The sequence below is a fragment of the Lacerta agilis genome, chromosome 1, assembly GCF_009819535.1.
Source record: "Lacerta agilis isolate rLacAgi1 chromosome 1, rLacAgi1.pri, whole genome shotgun sequence".
NCBI classification, from domain to species: Eukaryota; Metazoa; Chordata; class Lepidosauria; order Squamata; family Lacertidae; genus Lacerta; species Lacerta agilis.
Genome location: NC_046312.1, coordinates 8,538,858 through 8,564,634, shown reverse-complemented (window position 1 = coordinate 8,564,634; position 25,777 = coordinate 8,538,858). Strand labels below are relative to the sequence as shown.

The 25,777-nt window shown below is 43.5% G+C and overlaps 2 protein-coding genes across 4 annotated transcripts in view; one reads left to right on the top strand and one right to left on the bottom strand.

The window, feature by feature from the left end:
* Window positions 1–18,041, bottom strand: part of SLC38A6 (solute carrier family 38 member 6) — a 54,286-nt gene extending 36,245 nt beyond the window's left edge. The window contains exons 1-6 of one of the 3 annotated variants that reach the window (XM_033173869.1): window positions 17,885–18,029; window positions 14,557–14,687; window positions 13,581–13,654; window positions 10,028–10,128; window positions 8,901–8,953; window positions 8,046–8,085 (exon numbers count right to left, since the gene is read on the bottom strand). In XM_033173869.1, the coding sequence (XP_033029760.1) occupies window positions 8,046–8,085; window positions 8,901–8,953; window positions 10,028–10,128; window positions 13,581–13,654; window positions 14,557–14,687; window positions 17,885–18,001 (516 nt within the window). In that variant the 5' untranslated portion in view covers window positions 18,002–18,029. Of the gene's footprint in view, window positions 1–8,045; window positions 8,086–8,900; window positions 8,954–10,027; window positions 10,129–13,580; window positions 13,655–14,556; window positions 14,688–17,884 lie in introns of all 3 variants that reach the window. The other 2 variants (XM_033173802.1, XM_033173723.1) reach the window with 2 other exon arrangements.
* A 53-nt stretch (window positions 18,042–18,094) lies between these two features.
* TRMT5 (tRNA methyltransferase 5) lies at window positions 18,095–24,745 on the top strand. The gene is made up of 5 exons (XM_033173601.1): window positions 18,095–18,195; window positions 20,413–21,068; window positions 21,488–21,615; window positions 22,471–23,116; window positions 24,491–24,745. The coding sequence occupies exons 1-5, from the start codon at window positions 18,191–18,193 to the stop codon at window positions 24,574–24,576; spliced, it is 1,521 nt and encodes a 506-aa protein (XP_033029492.1). The 5' UTR covers window positions 18,095–18,190; the 3' UTR covers window positions 24,577–24,745.
* Window positions 24,746–25,777: the final 1,032 nt, after the last annotated feature.

Below are 25,777 nucleotides of genomic sequence, written 5' to 3'. Positions count from 1 at the left end.
ACTCATAAAAGTATGGACAGTGCATATGGTTATGAAAAGCTGGAAATCTTATAGGGAACTATAGGGAAATTTAAGGGAGCCCAATACAAAGATGCAGATACTGCAGGAGCACGCAAAATATGGTCTGAAGCTCAACATCAAATAAACTAAGATCATGGCCACTGGTCCCATCACCTCCTGGCAAATAGAAGGGGAAGAAATGGAGGCAGTGAGAGATTTCACTTTCTTGGGATCCATGATCACTGCAGATGGTGACAGCAGTCACGAAATTAAAAGACGCCAGCTTCTTGGGAGAAAAGCAATGACAAACCTAGACAGCATCTTAAAAAGCAGAGACATCACCTTGCCGACAAAGGTCCGTATAGTTAAAGCTATGGTTTTCCCAGTAGTAATGTATGGAAGTGAGAGCTGGACCATAAAGAGGACTGATCGCCAAAGAATTGATGCTTTTGAATTATGGTGCTGGAGGAGACTCTTGAGAGTCCCCTGGACTGCAAGAAGATCAAACCTATCCATTCTCAAAGAAATCAGCCCTGAGTGTTCACTGGAAGGACAGATCCTGAAGCTGAGGCTCCAGTACTTTGGCCACCTCATGAGAAGAGAAGACTCCCTGGAAAAGACCCTGATGTTGGGAAATATGGAGGGCACAAGGAGAAGGGGACGACAGAGGACAAGATGGTTGAACAGTGTTCTCGAAGCTACCAACATGAGTCTGACCAAACTGCGGGAGGCAGTGGAAGACAAGAGTGCCTGGCGTGCTCTCGTCCATGCGGTCACGAAGAGTCAGACACGACTGAACAACAACTCTTAAGGAGGGCAAAAGAAGAGATGATTTTAACACCACAGGGCACCAATTTGCAGTGGGAAAACACTATGTGAATTAATTATAAAAGTGGCTGATCCAAGCCCAGTTAGATTGCGAGCTCAGAAGTGCTGCTTTTTATTAAACCCATTCCTTCTCGCATTATTTCCTCTACGCATTCCTGCTCGTCAATATATATGGATGGAATGACACAACCCGCAGGCACATTCAGTGTTTCTCTTTTGGAGAGGCCTTCCTGTCCTTAAGTTTTTTTGTTTTTGTTTTTCAAAATAAAAATCCTGGACTATTGCCTTAATTATAAAAATAAAACGTAATTGACCTTAATGGGCCTGAATTGTTCAACTAGGACTGGAGATGGCAAGCCTGCCTTTAATTAAAGTGGGGCTGGAAATCGTCAATTTAAAACAATAAGGGTAATTAGCTTTCAGGCCAAACATAAGCTGCTGAAGGGGTGAGCACTCAAATTAGTCCAAATCCCTTTGTAAACAATCTACACTTGCAGCAAATACAGAAGTCACTTAAAAGATTAATTTAGGCAGATCCTTACCAAGAAATGGATGCCCCTTGGCAGGAAATTTGCTCCCACTTCAGGTGTCTGCTTATTTCAAACATGTTTGGAAAGTACGGTATGTACAGTGGTGAGGAGAAGAAGCAGCTATATATTTCTGGCTTCCTTCCCTGTATTTGCCTTTCTAATTCCTTGGATTAGCACTTTCTAAAACACACTGCGCACACACGATTACAACAATAAATCTTTTCTCCATGGCATTCAGGTGTCTGTGATCTGTGCAGGGATTGCCCCATGTCATCCTTTGCAGATAACTGAAGTTTATAAAAGTTTTTTTAAAAAAAATCTTTTGGATACACACAACATTTTTTGTGCCGTCCCCACACATCATCCTGTAGCAATCTTGCAAATGTCCATAAGATTTGCTAATCTACTTGTCCCTAGATAGTAATTGACATTACATTTATGGGAAGGGGACAGGGAGGAAAGAAACTGACCCAATTTAAAAAAGCTTCCCTGCTTGCCATTATGGCAATTCCTACCACAGGCAACCTGGCAAGCGGATATTTACAAATCTGTCCTACACCCCTTTTTACAAAAGAAAAGGAGGTGAGGGAGTATGCAGTAGCATAGCTCCCTGTACACAATCAGAAATCTGGCCTGGTTTAGTCAAAGACCTTTAAGGATCTGAGTGAAGGCATCAAAAGGACTTGGCTTCTCTGTCCTCTCCGTCGCCCTTTCAGGGACAAAAGTCCCCTATCTGTAGCAGGGAGCCTCCTTCCTTCCCATGCCACCAATCTTGAGGCACTCCTGCAGGAGAAAAGCTTGTTGAGGCAACTTCTGGAGTCATGTTGCTGCAATATGCCCAACTGTTCTACAAATCCAATGGCAGAAACATAATTTTAAACTCCTAGATGCCGGCACAAATTTGCGTAAGCTGTCCGGGTCCTTTCTAAACAGCTTTTTAAATACATCTTCTCATTGGGGTTTGTTGATGTTGTTGTTGTTGTTTTCATATATGCAATTGCTTTGGCTGTTTTTAATATACGTACCTGCTTTATATATGTTTTTATATTGCAAACTGCTTCAGAATGCCTCAGTGAAAGGGATTCAGAAGTGAAATAAAATGACTCCCCTTCACCAAACAGCTACATAAACCCTGGCTGCACAAATAATTCAGAGTTAAAAGGTTAAAACCATAAAAAGAAAATGTTTTGCAAAGCAGAAAAGCTGCTCTCTAGATTGCTGCAGAGGAAATACAGATTAGACTAATTACAGACTTGCAAATAAAATTAAGCGTGAACCTAGTACAATAGGTTTTAAGATAATCCCCTCTCCCCCAAGGTCAGGATTCACACTGCTCTCTAATTTTTGCTTGTTTGTTATTTTTTGTTGCCTTGCTCCGGGAGAGAAAATCACAAGAGCTTGGCTCCAACTCCTTCCTGAGAAATGTTCCGGATGCAGCTCTACTACTTCAAATGACCACCAGATGGAGCGGCAACAGCACCGAGGGAAAGAAATGTTCTCAAGTGTACCTGGGACTTTTCTTATCCTGTTCTCAGAGAAATACAGTAAACACATGCAGCTCCTAATCCGAGCCACCTTTGGTTCCTTCCTATGTGGAAGGAATCTTGAAAAGCTGAACGGGAGATCCTTAACCATGTCTAAGGCCTGGAGAGCAAAGGCTCTATAGGTAGCCTTGTACACCCATGCTCCTTTTTAAACGTCCTGGTAAATATGGAACAATATTAAGTGCTTGTTAGTGACTCTGCTGAATCCCTTCTACAGGTGAAACTCGAAAAATTAGAATATCGTGGAAAGGTTCATTTCTTTCAGTAATTCAACTTAAAAGGTGAAACTAATATATGAGATAGACTCATGACATGCAAAGTGAGATATGTCAAGCTTTTATTTGTTATAATTGTGATGATTATGGCGTACAGCTGATGAGAACTCCAAATTAACTATTTCAACTTTGGGGTTTTCATCAGCTGTACACCATAATCATCACAATTATAACAAACAAAGGCTTGACATATCTCGCTTTGCATGTCATGAGTCTTAGCTCATATATTAAAATCCAGTAGCTAATGAAAACAATTGCTTACATAAATGGACTTCTCCACGATATTCAAATTTTTCGAGTTTCACCTGTATAGTGACTGCTGCAGCTGCTACTGAGCAGAAGGTAAACTAGGATCTACTGGTACATCGCTGGGTGGTTTCTGCCTTCCAACTGTTTAACAGGAACAACCATTTCTCCACATTAGGATTTCAGAATCCCTGCTCTGTAGTAACTCAAATATAGATTTGTATTTGTATATGTAGGACATTGCAGTGTACGGCTCATAGGCTGCCGCAGGAAAGCAGCTCCCAACTTCTCAGCCTGTTTGCTATCTGCTTAGCTCTTCTTATCATTCTATCTTTTAACAATCTCCCAACTTTGGAGGAGGAAGCGGCTGTAAATAACCAGTAAGAGAAAACAAGAGGGAAGTGGGAAGGGACCCAGCACTTTTGTCTGCGGGATTTTTCCTGGCTTCGAAAGAATCGAGAGCGGTCTGTGTTAAAGCTGGCAAGGGCTCACGCGCAATGCATTTCTGGTTTCCAGGGAACATGCAGGTTCGCAGAGCCGGCTTCTGAAAGGTTGCCCTCACCAAAAAGGTTCACAGGTGTACCCATTTACACTTCCTTCGTGCAAATGTCTAGTAGGAAATTATATCAAATCTGAAATTGTTCTTTTTCCTTCCAGCCTCTTTTTTTTTAAAAAAATTGCAAGTGTTTACAGTCAAAAGTGGAAGGAAAATGTAAAACCAAGTTAGCTGCTACACAAGACAAAATCTGGTCAGAGGGCTGTATCCAATGCTGCCGTTTCACTTAAGTGATTTCCTTTTTTCCCCCGGACAGCCCCAAACACCCTCAAAATCTGCTTCAGAGGGCTGGGAGACCTTCCAGGGCAGATTTTGGGGGCATGCAGGGAGAGGAGATGAGGGGAAATATCCCATTCCACAAGTGAAACACCACGTGCACAGCTGGATGCAAGTCAGGAAGCTCACCCAGTTCAGCATCCTGCTTCTAACAACAGCCAGGCTAATGTCTCTAGCAACTCCCTTAAGCAAGCAACAAATGCAGCAACCCTCTACCCATTTTCTGCCCCCAGCATGTTATTTAAAAGCCAATAACCATTGATAGATCAATGTTGTATGTTATGTTTAATCCAGCCACCTTATCCAGAAGTCATCACCAAATCTTGTGGCAGTGAGTTCTACAAATTAGTTATGCATCATGTGAAATAGAATTTATTGTTCTGAATCTGCTCCTGATCAGGGCTTGGGGGGGGGGGTTAAAAACAAAATTAGATGATAATCATATTTTGATATGACTGCCTTGGGTACCAGCACAGAATGGATGCACAAAAAGGTGCCAGCACTCTGTACTAGTGAATACTGACACAAAATAGCCCTGCTTGCCGATCTATTTAATCACAGCATTGACAATTTTAGAAACCTGTAACATATGGTTACCACACATCCCCGTTTCCCGGGGACAGTCCCCGGATTTACAAATCTGTTCCCGGACAAAATCCGCCCCCGGAATGTCCCCGGATTTCATTTAATGTCCCTGGATTTATATTTTAAATGTTGTAGATTTATTGGTATGGAATGAATGTTGCGTGATTGGTTCAACAGCACAAGACACATCATATGGGGACTTCCAGCAAGGCAAAATGGCGGGCGCCCTCACAGCGAGCAGCTCCTTTTTTAAATATTTTATTTGTTGAATATAAGAACAACATATAATCAAATACAAGCAATCAAATACAGTATTCCCCTAACCCCCCCCCAAAAAAAACCAGCCCCAACTATATCCAGGTAATTACATTAGTACTATAATCAACAACAAAATTATTTCTACAGTTGCTGGTTTAAAAAATATCATTCCACATGTTCCCATGTGTTATAGGTGGTTTAAATGCATGTTCTTTCTTTGATGCATATGTAATAAAAGAGGAACACCTTATGTAATTTCTCACATTGTTTTCTTTCACGTACCCTTTCTGTTAACTTTTCCATCAAAATTAATTGCGAGCAGCTCCTGAAGCCAGTCACAGCCAACTGTGCTACCAGGCTGGCTCTGGGCTGCTGAAACTGCCGCTGCCACTGCTGAGGGGGAACCTGTTAAGATTCCTTCTCCGTGTTTGCAGTCATAAGATTGTTGTCTATCAGATGACAGTGTATGTTTTCATTCCACAGTGTGGGAAGTGACGGAGACAAGATGTTTTGGTATTACTGTGTTCTGTGAAGTGGGACTATTGTTCTTTGTTCTTTCTCTCTTTGCTGTCTGATGAGAAAGAGGAAGGAGCTAAGTCAGAATGCTCCGAGTGTATTATATGTAAATAAACGTAGACTAGCCAAAATGCTGAGCTACTGAGGTCTGTTACGCAAACTGTGAATACTCTGCGGATCCCTAAGTGTGCTAATGCCTTTTGGCATTAGTCGCTGTGATGTTTGGGCAGAAGAAAGCTTTTGAAGCTCCTGAACAATCAACCAGGAGGGAGAGAACATGCCTGTCAGGCAGTGTCTCTACCAGGGTCCTACACGAGAGTAGGACGCTCCTAACAAAACCAGGGACGGCCAGCATGCCAACTGAGGGAACCGCTGACCCCACCCCACCCCCGCGCAATCCAAATTGAGCAGGGAGCGAGTGCGCCCGGCCACCCGGCCAACTGCCCAGCGGCGCTCCACGGCCAGGAAAACCCCAGAGCCAACGCAGGGAGAAGGAGGAGAGGAGAAGGAAGAGAGAGAAAGAAGGAGAAAAAAGAGGGGAGCCCTGACCTTGCCGTGCCGTTGCCGCCACTGAGGAGAATAGGTAGGAGAGCACCGGGAGGGCAAGGTCACGTGGCCGAGCCCAGGCCCACCCTGAGCCTAATCCACGGCGGATAGCACTCCAAGAGAGCACGCCGGGGCCCAGAGAAAAGCCGCACAACAGAGGAGACCACAGAAGAGAAGGTATTACTTCTTAATTTATTTATTTTTAAAGAAAAAAATTTTAATAACTTTTTTTCTCTTTAAAAAAAAAGTGTCCTGGGATTCTTTGAAAAAAAATCTGGTAACCTTACTGTAACACCACTACCACTGCTTAGCTCCCTATGCAGAATGCTGGTTGACCGGCCCTTGTCACAGTCCGTAAGCCACCTCTCCACCTGGCTGTGTTCTGATTGGTTGGCCTATTTAGCAAAAATGCAGTTATTTTGTACCTTACTGGCATGTTTGCACTGTCTACAGATGTCATTAGCTACGTACAAAAGAAAGCAATACTGTCCATGTAACATGGGAACCATGCAAATATAGTTATGGCAAGAGGATTGTCCTTTAGCAGTGACTTTAGAACAGATTAATTTTGCGGTGGTGGTGGTGGGAGGTGAAATTCCCACACTTTGCAAGAGAAATGTGTGTACTCCTATGGAAAGAAAGTGAAACAAAAGCACCGAATACTGAAGGAACATGGAAATTTCCATCTAGTGGTATTTAAAAGCTTGAAATAATATTTTCCAAGTGCAAATGCTGCTTCTTGAATTAATCAGAAATGGGAATTCTTGGCAGATGCGTCTTTGCTTTCTGACAGCCAGTGTTATTGTTGAGGACAGAATAAGTAGTTTGATAACACCCAGTGTGCAATAGCTCAGGCCTCTAGGGTTTCTCGGGGGAGTTTTATTAAAAGTGACACACATAGGAGGTTATGAACTGTTGGAAGGAGAAGAAAATAAGACTCAAATTTCCTTTGACCGGCACACTCTTGTAATAGGTCCTAGGTCTGGCAGACCCGTCACTGCTTAGACCCAACTTGTTTAATGACATTTATTTAGAGGTGCAGTCAAATAGGAAAGGAAATTAAAAAATTTGTTTCTCACTACGTAACGTCACCCCAAACCGGTATGAATAAATAATACTTGGTCGTTGGGATTAGAGTGTTCATACTCCAAGCCTGGAGTTAATAGCAAGAGTTTATTATACTTTAAAACATAGCTTGTTCTACAAAGGACACTAAATTGAATTACGAAAGCAAGTGACCTGGTTCTTAAGTATGTTTATAAAAAGAGCAGGGACTGGGAAGCGTGAGTCAAATTTATGCAGTCACAGTATAATTACGCCACTCAGCAACTCTCGTATGTGGTGCTTGGTCCCAAAGCACCAGCAGCCTTTCCTAGGCTGGTAAATATATCTATAAATATATCTATGATCTCTAACAGAGGTGTCCACAAATTTAAGGACAAAGAAACAATTTCAAGCTCCGTTTTAATTTGTAAAATAACTAGACCATGACTGGAAGGATGGGACGATACAAGACATTCAAGGAGACAAAGCAGTTAACCATAACTAGATCAAATTAGAAGAGAAGAAGAAGAGTTTGGATTTGATATCCCGCTTTTCACTACCCGAAGGAGTCTCAAAGTGGCTAACATTCTCCTTTCCCTTCCTCCCCCACAACAAACACTCTGTGAGGTGAGTGGGGCTGAGAGACTTCAGAGAAGTGTGACTAGCCCAAGGTCACCCAGCAGCTGCATGTGGAGGAGTGGAGACGCGAACCCAGTTCACCAGATTACGAGTCTACCGCTCTTAACCACTACTCCACACTGGCTTAAATTACTATATAATTGTTCTCAGGACAGCTCTGAAAGATCCTCAGTGTCAATAATTATTACTTAACATTTCTTACCTCCGACATTCTGTATAACGATTGTGCTGGCCACAAGAACCTACAAAAACAGTAGATGATGTTAGGAAAAGCAGAAATGTTATTCTCCACCAGACTTAACCATGTCCGTAACAAAAAAGGAGCAGAAGGCATAAATGAATGTTACAAGGGGAGATGCTGGGTGCCCATAAGGTACGGTAGAGAAGAAGGCTGTAAAAGCTAACCATCCCTATTGTCACTAATCTTTTTTTTAAAAAAAAATGAAGTTAGAAGAGTCCATGAAGTAAGTTCTGACTTGGGCATAATGCTTGGAAACCATGCAAGAACAATCTCATGTGATTCATGAAATACCATACAACAGTCCCTAAGCAGGTGGCTCTGTGGTATAAACCACTGAGCCTCTTGGGCTTGCCGATTGGAAGGTCGGCGGTTTGAATCCACGCGACGGGGTGAGCTCCCGTTGCTCTGTCCCAGCTCCTGCTAACCTAGCAGTTCGAAAGCATGCCGGTGCAAGAAGGTAAATAGGTACCGCTGTGATGGGAAGATAAATGGTGTTTCCATGCGCTCTGGTTTCTGTCGCAGTGTCCTGTTGCGCCAGAAGTGGTTTAGTCATGCTGGCCACATGACCCAGAAAGCTGTCTGTGGACAAATGCCAGTTCCCTCGGCCTAAAAGCAAATGAGCGCCGCACCCCATAGTCGCTTTTGACGGGACTTAACTGTCCAGAGGTCTTTTACCTTTAGCTTTTTACCTAAGTGAGCAACAGCCATAGCTAGATATCCTACATGCTACATCCCTCCAAGTGATGATGGACTTTTATCTCTTAAAAATGAGCAATAACAAAACCAAAAGGAAATAAAGGAGAGTTTGGAAACTACCTTTCCAGGTGAGCCAAATGCGAAGAGACCAAGATCTTCATAAGAAGTAACAGCTGTTAGAAGGAAACAAATAATTCCACATTAATATTTACTGGGAAATGATATGCATGTTTTATGCATGCATATCAAGTACAAATCATATGGTTATAAATCTAATATATGTGCTTCTTCCATCAAGAAAGCACAAGGACTTAGAAATGCAGATGGGGAAAGTTTTGTGGGGTTAATTAAGGTAGTCACGGAGTGTGCCCGAAAATGCTAATTTTGTGGGTGCTGTATTACTGGTGAAATTACAGTTAATTGCCAAATATTAAATCTAGTCAAAATTAAGCTATTTTAAGTCTCACTGATTTAACGAAGAACATAAAGCACATACATATCTCTTTTAATGCTGAACTTTGCTGGAATTACTGAATCATGCCTTTTGTGTTTATAAAAAGATAAATTAGAACTGCTGAATACAATCCATCAAAATAATGATCTAGGTTTTTATTTCATTTTTTTGCATTACAGAAACTAGCATATTACATATTTGGGAGCAGATTAATGAGAAAAATGCAGTTGGCACGATACAGAAAATTGTTGCACAATGGAAACACACATTCTCTTAAACAACCTGTTAGTGCAAAAGTATGCGATAGTTTGCATTCCATAAAACTCTTTGGCACAATGAAGACTCCTGCATAGCTCAAAGGTTGGGTACTCCTGTACCAATGGAAGTGACCCAATAAAAGGTGCCATCTTATTTTACATCTCTACTGCTCAAGTCCTAGCTAATCCTTGTTGCCATGGGTTCCCAAAAAGATTTAGGCCCCAAAGAAGCTCACTTTCTGCTCAAGGGTCTTCCACTACAGTATTCTCTGCTCATTCTGCCAGAATTTACTCAACCATCTTGAGTCTTCTCTCTCTCTTTTGGGTCCATCATAGTCATTATATTTTCCAGACAAGTCTGTGCTTGCCTTAATACCAACTTGCTGTTCTTGTCATGATTTTAACATTTGCTTATTGCATTGTAACAGTTGACATTTTTAAAAATAAATAAATAAATAAATGACTTGGCCGGTTTTATGGAATAATAGCCTTAAATAATAACCTTAAAATAATAAAAAGTAATAATAGGACCCTACCTCTGTCCAACATTTAAGAGTGCAGGCCAAGAGGAAGCGGAAGACTAGGAGCAGCAGCCTCGGAGAAGAATCAGAGAAGGCCAGAGAATGGCCAGAGACTGCTATGGTGAACAAAAGGAACAAGGAAAGAGAAAAGAAAAGCTTTCTCACGACATGAACCCCCCCCCCCCATCAGAAAAAAGGCAGAGAGAGAAGTCAGGAAATAAACATGAAAGTGACGTGACAGAGGTATAGAGTGGTACCCTTTGTTCTCAAATGACTTGGAACTCAAACAACTTGGAACCCAAACACTACAAACCCAGAAGTGTTCCAGTTTGCACACTTTTTTCCGGAAGCCGAACATGCTTTGTTTTGAGTGCCACACTTCCATTTTGAGTGTTACGCTGAGGTCTGTCTGTTTTTGCTATATATTTTGCTTTTTTGTGGCTCTTTTTGGTTTCGTTTTTGTGACTGAGTGGAAGCCAGTTCAGCTACTGACTGACTGATTGTGTGACTGCAGTACATTGTTTACTCCTTTCATTTTATGAATCAATGGCCTCGTTGGATAGTAAAATTCATGTTAAATTGCTGTTTTAGGGGTTATTTTTAAAAGTCTGGATCGGATTAATCCATGTTGCATTAATTTCTATGGGAATCCGCGCCTTGGTTTTGGAACGGACTTCCGGAACGGATTAAGTTTGAGAACCAAGGTACCACTGCACTGGAAATGCGGCATTCAGAAGGCTGGGAGGTAGGTTTATGTGTTGGAATAATAAAATAATTATGGCGATGACACAGACTCAAGCCTCTTTTCACTCATGTCCCTGATGCAAATGCAGGCAAAAAATGTGAAAGTCAACGAGTCTACATGCATTCACATCATGCTTTAAGGCACAGGTGGCTAATCTTTTATGATCCAAGGGCCACCTGCAGCCATTGTTAACTCTCGGGGGACCACATGCCACTAGGAAGTGTGGCACCCACACTCTTGCACACATGCTTTTGCATGTGCAGGCGTGCACGCAGGCTCATAGCAGGGGCGGACTGTGGTCTTTCAAATCTCAGTGGTGCCCTGTACAAGGCCAAAATTTGGCGCACACACCTCGCCTCTTGCCTTCAATTCTGCTCAATCCAGCATGCGAAGTTGCGGCGCCCCCTAGGCTCAACACCCAGTGTGATGGAACATCGCAATACCCTAAATCTGCCTCTGCTCACAGCTCCCCTCCTTTGTAGAGCCATGCAGATCAGCTGAGGAGAAAAGGTTGCTGCCACCTCTACTTGTCATATGACTGATGACATGACTGGGGAAGGGGAAACTTGCATCCCCTGTTAGCAGTTTCACTCTTCCGATGCTGCATTTGTGATTGGTGCAAATCACATGCCTGTCTGAGAAGGGTGTGGGAAACGGAAGACAGTCTTATCTCTTCCGCTCTATGTACTTTGTAACGTACTTTCCACTTTTACTTGTGCCTGTTTGTTCTCTCGAAGCTGGAGAGAACGGACGCCATTATGTTTTTGTCTGAACATAGTATGTAAATAAATAGTAGATTAGCTCTACAATGTCTCACGCTTCTTGCTGTGTTATGCCAGAAGCTTTGTGTGCCTATATCATTATGGTGTATGTCGCTAGGAAGCGCACTGGAAGAGAAGGGAGATGCCTTTTCCAGAGCTGCGCATACCGGAGGACGCTCAGAGTTCTGGGGGCTTGCAGGCATCCCCAGGGCATTTTCCACTGCTGTGTCTACCCTCCCTTTTCACTACAAAAATCAGTGGGGTCGGGGTGTGTGTGTCGGATTTGCTAGGTGAATTTACTTAGAAGTTCTAAAAACACTTGGAATACCATAGGTAGCTCTACTTTGGATGGAGGGAACAGAAGCATAAAAAGCAGTGTTAACAAAGAAGCCGCACTTTCCAAACCGCCAACTCTTATTGCATCTAAAGTTACTGAAAGCCCGCTTGTCAAGTTAACCACGCAGAACTAGCATTCCCACTACTCTTAACTTAAAATCGTGGCATGTTCCTCAACAATTCAGACAAACTAAACTGGATGTGTGCAATATTCAAAGCAGCACACTGCAGTCTTTCCCCAAAAAATGTTCCCAACCCTGCCTCCCACCAAAAGGAAGAAGCTGGTTAATATTCTATGTCTTTTTAAATTTGTTTGTGGGAGAGGAGGTCATGTGTAAACCCCCCCCCCTTTTCGTTCTTGTTTTTATTATGTATTTTGTATTTTAATGCTGTGAACTGCCCTGAGATCTTTGGAGGCAGGGTGGTATAAAAAATTAATATAAATAAACAAACTTGGGTCCCTAGCTGTTGTTGGACTACAATTCCCATCATCCCTGACCACTGTTACTGCTACCTAGGGGGTGATGGGAGTTGTAGTCCAACAACAGCTGGGGACCCAAGTTTGAGAAACACTGATTTTAAAGAAAAAAAATTCTAGTGGCACCTTAGAGACCAACTGTGTTATTTCTTGGTATGAGCTTTCGTGTGCATGCACACTTCTTCAGATACACTGAAGCTCATACACGAAAGCTCATACCAAGAACAAACTCAGTTTGTTTCGACTATGGCAGACCAACATGGCTACCCACCTGTAACTGATTTTAAAGAGTACAGCCAGGGCTGTCTTAAAGGGATCGGCCGCCGTGGCGCAACGATCCCTTGGCGCCCCCGGCGTGCCGCCTCTCCGCCCACCTCCCTCTCGCGCTGGCCGCCCCTCGGGAGGGGGGGTGGGCGAGCAGGGGATGAGGGGTGTGCCGCTGGAGCGGCGCAGGGCTTTGCGCGCCCTTCCCAGCGCTCCAGCTGGGGCTCCGGAGGGGCGGGTTGGGGAGGGGGCGCCCGGTATGCTTGCGGGCTTGCGGGGGCGCCCCTGGGGGGCCCGGCGCCCTGGTGCGCCGTGCCTCCCAGGTCCTATGATGAGACGGCACTGAGTACAGCATTACCTTTTAAAGAGAAATTTTCAAACTGGAAAAACCTGGGTTTACAAAGGGGTTTCTAAATCTGACATTTAATAATGGCAGGCAAGCTTAAAGGCAGCTTACCCAGCACTACTGATCTTCCCCTTTCCAGAGCATCCTTACAGTTCATGGGGGGTGGGGCGGGCAGGGGGAGAGCAGCAAAGAAGCCCAACACACTTGGCTAGCGCTTTGCACAAATGGGCTATATACATTCAAAACCATCCCTCAAAGCCTTTCGCAACACAATTGTGTGATTTCATTATCAGGCAGGACAACGTGGAAAGGGCTCTATGTTGCAATAACAGGATAAATCACTGCAATAACAAGCCACAGGATTTGCCCTGACGAAACCCCGTGCGGTAGGTTAAGCTGAGAGATGGTAACTGAACTAAAAGTCTCCCAGTGAGCTTCATGACTGAGTAGGGATTTGAATCCTAGTCTCCCAAGTTCTAGCCCAACACTTCAGCCACTGTGACGCACTGGTTCTCATACGGCACCAGCCACAGCAATTGTTAGCCCTTGAAATGCACTTCGCAAATTCTGAATATATTTCTAACTTGTCCATTCTAAAGGCTTGTCTGATTAAATCCCTGCGCGCAGCCTTCACTTACCAGTATGAATGCACATAGTAAGCAGGAGAAATACAGAATAAGATGCAAGGATGGCAACAATCAGCAGCAACACACTAGGACAGAAGAAACGAATGATCAAGGCCACATTTAATACTATACATACATACACACACACACACACACACACACATATATGTGTGTGTGTGTGTGTATAAATACATTGTGTTTTCCCAGAAACAAGCAGAAGAAATCATTCTTTCCTCATTTTATGGTTCACATCGGCAGAATCTAATTCACGCCACGGTTGGTTACTCAATATTTTCCATGTTCTGCTTTTCTTTTGAATTTTCTGTGTCATTAAATTTGGTCCCATCATGACTTTCCCATATATGGGGAAAAGGCCAGTTGTTGAACCATTTCACCATCTCTATGCTTTAGAACGTTCTAAAGAACATTTCGGGTTGGACCAGTTCAATGTGAATCACCCCAGTTCGGGTTTCCGAGCCAGAAATAGTGAGCTATGGCTTGCAAATTTATTAACACATCACAAAAGATAACTGCACAATTTGTAAAACAGTGGTGTTCTGATCCTGGCACCCCACCAAGCATTGCTGTTGCCCAAACCTGGCATTTGAAGTGGTACTGTCCAATCTACCACCCAAGGATCCAGCAATTTCATACTGCCGCATGTGTAGATCAAACAGACAAGGGTGGCACACTGAATAAACTTGGGATTTTAACACAATTGCATTCCCCTCCCCCATGTTATATAGTATTTTTGAATACTATATACTATAATATAGTATTTTTGAAGCTTACTTTAACTTTTTTAATATCCCATAGTATTGTTGGTTCCCCCCCCAAAAAAACTACCCCATTCTGACTATAAGGATTAATATACAGGATTGATATTAATCTACAACTATAAGTGTTAATATATAACATTATAAAACTCTTATACCCTACTTAAAAATATAGTACAATATAAAATAGAACTGACACACAAAAAACTTACCTAAATCCAAGGATTCCCGTCTTGGCCATGGCATATGCCAATCCAAGTATCCCACTGCCCATGATAGCATTCATTAAATTAAATACCGAGAAGCCAAAGGAAGCACCAGACGATGTCTGGTTCAAAAATGTCTGTAAATGATAGAACCAGATTGTTAACACTATGAATTCTTCATCTGGGCAAAAGCAATCACACAAGCCCAAAGCAAATGGGAGTGGAAAAGTAATTAAATTCATATACAAAGACTCTCGACTACCGCTAACAATCCACTCAGAAGTTTAACTACAGTCAAGCAGTATATTTATTTATTTATGTAAATTATTTCATAAAATTTATACACTGCTTAATTGTAAAAAAAACCCGCAAAGAAGTTTACAAAAAGGTAAAACAGTAAAATGAAGAAAAACTACAACCACAACTAAAATCATACAAATGTTAAAATATTAAAATAGATTTTAAAAAGCTGTAGGCTTGTCGAAAGAAGAATGCTTTTAGCAGGACCGGAGAGAGTATATGCACTTAGTTAGTTAGTTACGTTAGTTAAAGGTCTAAGTTTGAACATAGAAAGAAATTATTTAAAACCTAACAGTTACTAGTGATGAATCAGGGAAGCCCAAATTCTAATAATTGTTAATCTAGCCAGTAAAAAGAAAAATGTCCTAATTTATTTGTGTTTTTTTTTAGATTTGAAATGGCTAGGAGGGTGGAAATCTCAGCATCATTAGGTTTTCTAACTCGGATTTCTTTTTTAACCAAGTATTTTAAATTTAGGGACTTCTTAGAGCCAGAACTTATGAAATACATAATCAGAATGTGAGCTTTCCAACTTTATTTTTTCCCCCTTGGTCTCAAAAGTGGCAAAAAAAAACCCAGAAAACGAAGCCAGGTCATGCCTGCAAAAGACTGTACCAGAGCCAACTGTTCCATCTACTAAAACTCAAACTTAATCACATTATTGGTAGAGTTAGTGGATCTCTAGTCTAGTTGAATAGACTCACAGTCTATGGGGAGAGACACTGATAGTTTTACAGTAGCGTGTTTTTTTGGGAGGAATACTATGGTGCTTAGAGGATGGCTGTTGTTTTTAGTTCGTTTACTACATTATGGTTTTACATCTACAGTATTTAAAAGGCACCCAGACCCTGTGAGACATAAGAGGTACGGGGCATACATGATCTTTGATTTGTGCTGCAATTCTAACCCCACTTATCTGAGAGCAAGCCCCACTGAATTCAACGAGACTTACTTTCGAGTAGAAACAGGGAGGGTTGCATTATTCTCTCTTTCCTCTACCCAACACCAATGCAAGTGTCTTTTCTATCCAACAGGGATGCTGTGGAATTAATATCCAGTCCATAGATTCCTAGGGCTGGAAGAACATCTTTGATGGGTCCAGGTGGATTCCTATGACCACCACTACAGCTGTAGGAATACTGTAATGCTAAATTCTGGAACTATGAGATTGTGAGAAGTGGGGTGGAACGAAACAAATGGGCCGAGAAACCTGTTCTACAACGCTTTTCATAGAATCTTAGAGTTGGAAGAGACGACAAGGGCCATCCAGTCCAACCCCCTGCCAAGCAGGAAACACCATCAAAGCATTCCTGACAGATGGCTGTCAAGTCTCCGCTTAAAGACCTCCAAAGAAGGAGACTCCACCACACTCCTTGGCAGCAAATTCCACTGTCCAACAGCTCTTACTGTCAGGAAGTTCTTCCTAATGTTTAGGTGGAATCTTTTCTTGTAGTTTGAATCCATTGCTCCGTGTCCGCTTCTCTGGAGCAGCAGAAAACAACCTTTCTCCCTCCTCTATATGACATCCTTTTATATATTTGAACATGGCTATCATATCATATTCTTTTTCTAAAGAATGTGCTGTACAATCTCAATTATAAGAGGACTGTGTTCCATGACCTGTATATAATGGAGGGAGGGAAGAGAGAGATTGTACTATGGGGCCTTTCTGGTGACACAGGTTGCAAAAAGCATTTGTAGCATGGGCATGCTATGTGCGATGATGCTGGTGCTATGAGGCTCTATGAAGATGCAATTGTGTTACAAATAACACTGGCGGCTTGGAGAAGTATGTATGTGCGTCCATTCTACAGGACTCTATGGGGCCGAGTCTTCAAACCCACATGAAGAACTTCTGTGCCACCAAGCCTGAACGATAGAGGCGTATGTGTCCATTCTGTGGCTTCTATGGGGTTGTGAAGTTCTATGAGAGGGCTCTACGATGTTTCAAGGGTGGCAGTGTACGCATTCAACAAAACCTCCTAGGGTTGCAAAGTTTCATGGGTCTGTGCTGTGTGCTTCTACGGCACTAGGAAATGCCACTTTGCCCGTAGGGCTGTGAGCAATGTGTGCTGGGAGGCGCATGGAGATGTGGAAATGCAACACAGGCCTGGTAGCGTCATCAGGGGTAAATGATGTAGTCTGTCCGCTTCCTATAGGTTTCAAGAGCAGCCAAGCAACATGGGGGATATCTTTTGAGTATAGGGCTAAATATAATGGAATGAGGAGTACCGTGAATATATGTTATGGCATTGTGCAAAGCAAGACGTAAAATGCTGAGCTGGGAAAATCTTTGCACCCAATCTACATGGCTTCCGATTTTGAAGACACAGGATGGAGTATCTTCAAAGAAGTGGTTTCAAATCCTTACTTAGCCATGATGCCCAACTCAGCAATTTGGAGGTCACCCTCCCTCTCTTAGCTTAAGGTACCTCACAGGGTTGATGCCAGCATTAAGATAAATTCAACAGTGTCAATAAGTTTCCATGGATATAATAATGGAATACTCAATGATTTATAGTTTATATAAAATATGCCGGGATTTGTGTTATGCAAAATGAACCATGGAAAGAGAAGAATGGAAGCCATTGATATTTTAAGGTTGTTTAAATGAGTATTCTAAATTGTAAAACAGAAAATTTAATAAAAATTAATAAAAATTATGGGGGGTGGGGGTGGAGGAAAAACCAATAATACGAATAGCATTGATTTAGAACTGCAAGGAGTTGGCAGTAGTTATTAATGATTCCTATGGCAATTTCACACAGGTTTTACTTACAAAACCCAACCAGATTGGCGGGGTATAAATAAATTATTATTACTATTACTACTACTATTACCAAAATATCTTTTGAATCCCCAAGCCATTACAACTTCTTCTTTTTAGCACCCCTCACTGTGAGAGGATTTGAAAGCGGGAAGAGCCAACCCGCCCTGCTCTGTGGGGCTGAGCGAGGAGCCGCCCTACAACCCGGGGGAGCCGAGCCCCACCACCTCCCCTCTCGCCCCCCCGCCGCCCCAGCCCCACACACACCCTGCCCGGGGTGGGCGGCGGCGGCAGGAGCGGCGCTCCGTCCTCCAGCTCCTGCGCCGACAAGTACCATCCCCGCGGCTCGCAGTTGACGCTGCCGACGAGCCGCGGCTCCTCCATGGCGGCGAAGGAAGCGGAGAAGTCCCAAGAGCGGCGGGAGGCCGACCAAAGCCCCGTCCTCGGGGCCGGGGAGGAGCCGGCGGGCGCTGAGAGGAAACAGGGCGGAGCGCGCTACTCGAGGGCGGCGCTTGGGCGGGGAGGCTGGGCCTCGGCGAGCTGAGGGGAAATGCGGCGCGGCGGGAGGCCGGCATGAGGTGAGGCGCCCCGTTTAAAAAATAATGAGAGAATGGGGCTGGGGGTCCCCGCCGCTTCCAACGGGGGCTGGGTGTGTGTGTGGAGCTGTTTTGGGGTTGGTTTTAATGCTTGACTTTTTATTGTTTTTATGTGCGCTGGAGGCCGCTGCGGAAATCCAGCCAGATGGACGGGCTATAAATAATATTTTTTTATTTCTTCCTTCCCTCGTCTGACTAGGCAAATGCACTCTGCGCGCGCTCAGAGGCACGCGTCCCTGCAGCTTGGAGGGAGAAGGGCCCTTCTTGTAGGCCAACCAGGCCTCTTCCTCCTACACCCCTAGCAGGCCTTAAAAGGGTTGCCCAGCCTCCTCCGGTTCTATAGAATCATCTCTTCGCCTATTGCAAGGTTTCCCCAAACTGGGTTTTGTTTCGGTTTTGGACTACCATTCCCATCGTCCCTGGCTTACTGGTCCTGCTGGCTAAGGATGATGGGAGTTGTAGTCCAAAACAACAACAACCTGGAGCCCCAAGTTTGAGAAACCCTGGTCTGTCATGTAGTGAAGAGGCATTGGGACATCTTTTAGAGCACTGCTTATGGTTGCAAAGATAAATTAATGACACGCAGAGTTCATAGATTCACAGAGTTGGAAGGGACCCCGAGGGACATCTAGTCCAACCCCCAGCAATGCAGGAATATCAGCTAGATTATCCATGACCAGGCATTCTCAAACTCGGCCCTCCAGATATTTTGGGACTACAATTCCCATCATTCCTGACCACTGGTCCTGTTAGCTAGGGATGATGGGAGTTGTAGTCCCAAAACATCTGGAGGGCTGAGTTTGGGGATGCCTGTCCATGACAGATGCCCCACCTGATCTCTGAAAACTTCCCAAGGAAGGAGATTCCCTGAGGGAGCTCTTACCGTCAGAAATTTCTTCCTGGTGTTTAGTCATTATCTCATTTATTTTAACTTGAATCTGTTGGTTCAGGTCCTAGCCTCCAGAACAGTTGTCACTATTATTATTTATTAAATGTGTTTGTCACTTTATCTCGCCCAAGGCAACCTAAATTGACTTTGGTTGTTATGTTCCCCCATTTAAAAGGTCCTTGTTTTGTTTTTCTTTTCTGCTTTTTCCTCTCTTTTAATTACACTCTCTTTTTTGCATGAGAAGCAAAGATGTTTTATTTTTATTTATTTATTTATTTTTATTAGTAGTAGTAGTAGTAGTACCCCACCCATCAGACTGGATTGCTCATTATATGATGTATAATGGTTTTTGCTACATATTGTCAAAAGATAATACAAAACAATTAAACGTTGGTTGAAGGTTGAAGATCCCAAGCCAGGGAGAAGTCCAGCAACCCTCTATAGACATCTGAATGTTGCAGGTTGTGGGCACAGACGGTAGGGCGTTTGCCTTTCCACCCTAGCTGTGGACATCTCAAAAACATCTGGTTGGCCACTGTGTGATAAAAGATGTGTGGTTTTGGACAGATACAGGAGGGCTCTTCTCATGTTCTTTAAATCACGTTTTGCTTTAAAAAAGAAACTCAGTGAAACACAAAACTATTTGGAAGTATCCAGAAGGCCTGTTGCCCAAATTAAGGATCCCTGTGTTTATGATCAGAGGCATCTTCTTACTTCACTTGGTACAAGGATAAGCCTGAAGATTCTTAGGATGTAGTTATTCAGCTGCTGAGGGAAAGTTGCTCTGCACATGTTTAGTGAGGCCTTCACCTGTTACAGCATACATTTCAGGGCCAGGGCTGCAGTCCTAACTTCAGTTATTGGGGAATAGGCCCCACTGATTTCAATAGGGCTTACTTTTGAGTAGACACAGGATTGCACTCTGGCACTGACAACAGAGCTAAAATCTCAGGTACCAGATTTGCTCCACCGGGCTGCAGGAAACCCTAGAAGAGTTGTAGGCGGCATATGGGGGGAAACAGGAGGAGATGGGGAGAACATTCTGTTGCACAAGCAGGAATTCTTGTGCTTAGGAAAGTTCACATAGCACTACTTTGGATAAAAGCCCAAAACTCCTTCCTCTGCCAAGCTTCTAATTCATTGCTGCATCAGTGTTATCTTTGGGTTATGTAGGACAGTTTCGAATAATCTCATACAAGTGCAAGTGATTTTATGAGAACTGTACAGACATGTGGATTTGTAGCATTTCCCCCCTATTTTTTTATTGAATGCTTACATAATGTCTATAAAGTGAATGATTTCCCTTCTAGGATTTTCAGGCGATTAAACAGCTTGCCTGCTAGCCTCCTGAAAGTGAAATATTTTGGAACAACTACCTCAAATACATCATTTCCAGCAGTCTGGACGTTTTGCGGTCAGTCTCTTAATAAGCTGCCTGGACATCTTGCAGTAGCTCATAGAAATAGTTTGTGCACTATGCCAGAGGTACCTGAGCAGAAATTTGACCTTGACCTGCACTCGCCGCATCCAAGGGTCCGTGGAATGACCACCCTTGACAGAGCTGCTTTCAAAAGGGATGTTGTCATCCCAGCTCTGAAGGTTAACAAAGACCTCCTGAACAAGCTGGAGAAGCCTCTCAAACGAGTGCTGTTGAAGCGCCCAGGTCTCAAAAGAGTTATTGAAGACCCAGAAGATGAAAGCAGAAAGTTTCTTTTATTAGATCCTCATGCCATATCCGACAGCTGTTCCCTGGGCGAATCTGAGCAACAGATCCTGAAGAGCTTTAACATTAGCCCTGAGATTGTCAAGTATAACCAGGAACTGACATACGACCATTTCAAGGTGGACGAAATTCTGCAGGCAGTGCTTCCTGAAGGTCAGGAAGTGACCACTGCATTCAGCAGAGTTGGCCACATCATTCACTTGAATCTGAGGGACCATCAGCTGCCCTACAAACACATAATTGGTAGGTTAAGACTTACATCAGAGAAGTCTTGTTTGGTTATTTCCTAAGCAATGACTGAGCTGTTTCTTTCTGAAGCAGTGTTAAATGTGTCTGAAGTATGTATTTAAATGTACTTTAAATACATGGTATGGATATGACTAGCTATAATGTTGCAAAAATTCTGGAGAGACTAAAGTGATCTCTCCCATTCGTAAAGGCCTACTGATAACTCATTAATGGCAGGAGAAGGGCAAGCATTGTGCCACATTCCTTGGCAAGGGCAATTAGCATTTCTTCACTAAAAAGTTTAAGCAACAACCTAATGGAAATGGAGCGGGGTTTATTTTATATGTTCTTTATGAGTCTGTATCATAGATGTTTAAATCACATGTCTGCTTTTTTGAAAAGGAAATTTGACAGCCCATTTCTCTGCCTTTCAGGTCAAGTTATCCTTGACAAGAATCCAGGAATCACCTGCGCTGTAAATAAAACCAATACCATAGATAATGCTTATCGGAATTTTCAAATGGAGGTATTAGCTGGAGAGGAGGCCAATATGATCACAAAGGTACCAGTAATTTTTAATGGTATTTTCTTGCAACAAAAAAGGGGGGGATTAAAAATCTAACATTGAGAAAGCAGACAAAGCAAAGAGCAGACATTGCAGAAAGATACAGTCTGACATATTAATTCTTTATTCCTCTCTGTTCCATAGACTTGGCAGTCTCTGTGTGTTCCCAGATGTCCCAAGTCTAGCCTAAATGAAATCACAATTGTTCATAAGACTTTGGTAGGAAGAATGTAGCTTAGTGGTGGTCAAATGTGTAGATGTATATTACTATTATTTTTAAAACCACATAATCAAAGATGCTAATGAACTCTTGAATTTTAGAACCAGTTCAGAAACCAGGTACTGATTTTGCTTCTTTGGAAAAACAATGTCTTCTTTGTGCATTAGTTTGAAGAAACTATGGGTGGTATTCAGCTAAATTATTGTCCAATTTCACTTGCACTTCATGACCAGCCTCCATGCTGTCCCCAGATCTGTTGCAGAGAATGGGGGGGGGGGGACCCAGAACAGATTTAGGACTTATGATATGTCTTCTACTTGGGTTCTGATTCCTGATTAGAAAAGGCAAACATACAGCACCATTTCTGAATGGCACCCACATGTATCACAGCTTTCACCCAGAGGACACTTGGCTAGGGGCATGATCATTCCTCAGTCACCGATAGGTTTTGCAAGCAAAAGATATTTGATGGGATAGATCTTGATGTCATTCGTAGAAGGTGATGCACGTATATGTATTTTATCTTCAAAAGCAGCTCATGAATAAAAAATAAAATGTGTGAGGCATCCTTTACTGGGGAATTCTGGGCCAGAGAGATTCTAGATTCATCCCAATATTTTGAACACTTGCAGGTTAAGGAGCACCATATCATGTACGAATTTGATTTCTCCAAAGTCTACTGGAACCCCCGCCTCTGCACAGAACACATGCGCATCGTCGGCCTCCTCAAGCCAGGCGACCTTCTCTTCGATGTCTTCGCCGGGGTGGGGCCTTTTGCGATTCCTGCAGCGAAGAAGGGCTGCTTTGTGTTTGCAAACGACCTCAACCCTGACTCGTACAAGTGGCTGCAGCACAACTGTAAGCTAAACAAAGTGGACAGAAAAGTCAAAGTCTTCAACATGGATGGCAGGCAGTTCCTGGAGGAGCCGGTGAAGGAAGAACTGACCAGACAGCTTTCTTTGAAGGAGCGGAACAGCTGCCTGCACATCGTCATGAACTTGCCAGCCATGGCAGTTGAATTCTTGGATGTCTTCAGGCACCTCTTGGATGGAGAGCCGGGCAGCACCAGTCTTCCTACCGTGCATTGCTACTGCTTTTCCAAGCACGAGAACCCTGCGCAAGATGTTCAGGAGAGAGTTGAAGCCTGCTTGGGAATCTCCTTAGAAGGCCTTTGCTCTGTGGAGCTGGTGAGGAACGTGGCGCCCAATAAGGACATGATGTGCATCAGCTTCAGCCTCCCAACGAAGGTGTTGTACAAGCCGTTGTCTTCCCTGAAAGGTAATAGAGTCAAAGAAAGAGGCAAGATAGCTGCAAGCTTTTAGGATCCCCTGTGAATCCTTTGCCTCAGACATTAAAATGGGGATTAGGGCTGGGTGATATCTGGTTTTCAACATCGTGATATATCACCAGTTAAACATTGTGATATATCACAATGTCTGAAATAAGGATGGAGCTATGCAGAAGCATTGGCTGGCTTTACAGTTTTTCCTGCATCGTTTTTGCTGGCGCCTGCACTTGTGATTCGCTGAACCCTGCAGGATTCAGAGGAGAGCCGAGCAGGCAGTTAGCAGGGCTGCAGGAATCAAAAGCAGCATTGGCTGGGTTCACGACATGGATTTCAAACTGGTTTTCGATGATAAATTGATACATCGCCCAGTCCTAATGGTGGCTCTTAACCTGCGTAGGAGGCCGAGGGCGGTTGTACTTCTAGGGAGGAAAAAGCATAAAGGCCACAAATAAACAACATGTTACAGGCCCACATGCAACTGTTTTGTTGCTGTGCATGCATAGGGAGGCTGCAGCCAGCCCTGGTTTCTCAGCACATGAATACATATGGAAACGAATGTGTGTGTATTCGCGCATGACCTATGTGCAGTTTTCCCTGTGGGAAGTTAGCAACCTGTGATGCGGCTGCATGTCTTGGGGCATGTTGCAAGTGTGTTGTCAGTGCCTTGGATACTTAGTAAAATCCTTTTGCTTTGCTCCTACTCAAGTTTTGTGCTGCAGACCACCCCAAATCCAAAGAGCTTTGCAGGTGTGCATTGAGGTGTCGCTGATGGTCGGTTTCCAACTGCAGGCCCTTTGCCTCCCATTTAATTCTGCTGCTGCAGAGGGTTCCTGAGCTTCGGGAGCAGCAAGGAAGGTTCTGGTGGGAATGGAGGCAGAGCTACAATTCCTCTGCATCCTGTCCCAAGGTCCTTTTATTGTATCTCACCTGCCCCTCCTTTCTCCACAGCCGCTTTACGTGAGACAAGCTTGAAAGTGTGGTTTTAATTTTGCTCCCTAGTTCCGGCTTTAATATTTCCCCCCCTCCAGCTTCCTTTTTTAGGACCCTTTCCCACCTCCAGGCAGCCTCTTGACTGTGCTGCCTACATCATCACACAGCCTGCTATCGCTGTACCATGTGTACCCACTGCCACACACAAAACCGGGCTTCTTTTAATGCCACATCAAACCCACTTTCAGACGTGTTTTGTGATGCCAACAAAACTGCCCAGCCACAGGCAGGCCACTGGCATTTGCATGAAAGTCAGGGGGCTGCTGTGTGGCAGGGGACTGGGAGAAAAACTTGAGGATCTCCCCCTAAACTGCTAGTAATCCATACATGCCTCCAGATCTGTATTGATTCAGATTGTCATCTTTTACTTGTAGGTGCAGATAATCCCCAGGAACCAGCATCTAAACGCCTGCGTCCAAATGAAGAGCCCCCTGAAGAAAAAAATAACCTGATGGTCTAGGAGACTTTGTGGGTACCATTCCAGAAATGATGTCTATGCAGAACTTTTAACTCCCATGACAGCCTCTGAAAAAGGGTATTAACAGCTGCTGTGCTGATTATGCCCTGATTATCTTTGTTTCTTTTTAATTCCGTAACAGTTGAATGGGGTACTTTTTTAAAAAAAGAAAGAAAGAAAGAATATTAAATGTTTATTTTGCCACACTTGGTAGCATCTTCTGTTTCGGTTGCATGCAGTCATTCCCCAGCCAATGAGAAACTGAGGTGAGAGGTTAGAGGAAGCAGGTGAAACAGTCTGTGTCTTTGGTAGCCTTGAAACAACACCTGTTCCTGCCCCCTGGGCTGCTTCAGGAGGAAAGGCAGGGTCTAAATTGAATAAGCAGATAAACGTGTTTTTAGACTGACCACCTCCTGCACAGGTTCTCTTATGAGGTGAAACCCAGGCCATCGCAGTGTTCATGCCAGACGAGCAGGTCACAAAAAGGTGGCAGCAGCGGCAGGTCAAGGGAGCATCAGGAATTGGCAGCTGGGATATAGACTATAGAAATAGTGCAACTAAAGCTGACTCCGGATTCCAGCCCTGCCCATGTTTGAATTACGATAGAAACACATTCTGGGTCCACTTCTGCGACCCAGACCTACCCAAGCCAACTGGTTCTCTCCGCAACACACACAGTGTGGAAGTGCTGCTGTAAGCCTTTAAGGCCCTCTAATGACCCAGAAACAGATTTTTTTGAGGACCACCTTGAACTATATGAACCTTCCTGGGTCTTCAGCTTAGCAGATATTTGATAGATGGGTACTAGCAACAGTGCCTGGTTGACAGTTGCACTATCTCTGGAATTTTCTCTGGGAAATTTATCCAAATCTTTCCCTTCCCATCTTTAGATAAATGCTGAAAGTCTGTCTCGCTCTCTCTTCCCCCATCCCCTTTTTATTTTGTTTCAGAGAGCACTGTGAAATTATTGTTTTTAAATGTTGGTATTAATGCTGCTGTGTTTTATATTTTAAATATTATAGTTATTTTTATTAGTGAATTTTATTTTTGAGCAAGCCACTTTTGAGGTTTTTGTGGGGAGAAAGCAGGCTGTAAAAGTCATTTAAATAAACAAACAACATCATCCCAAATTAAAATCAGCAGTCATTCTGAACACAGTGCTTATCTACACCAATCTGCCTTGCCTGATAAATGTCCAAAGGCA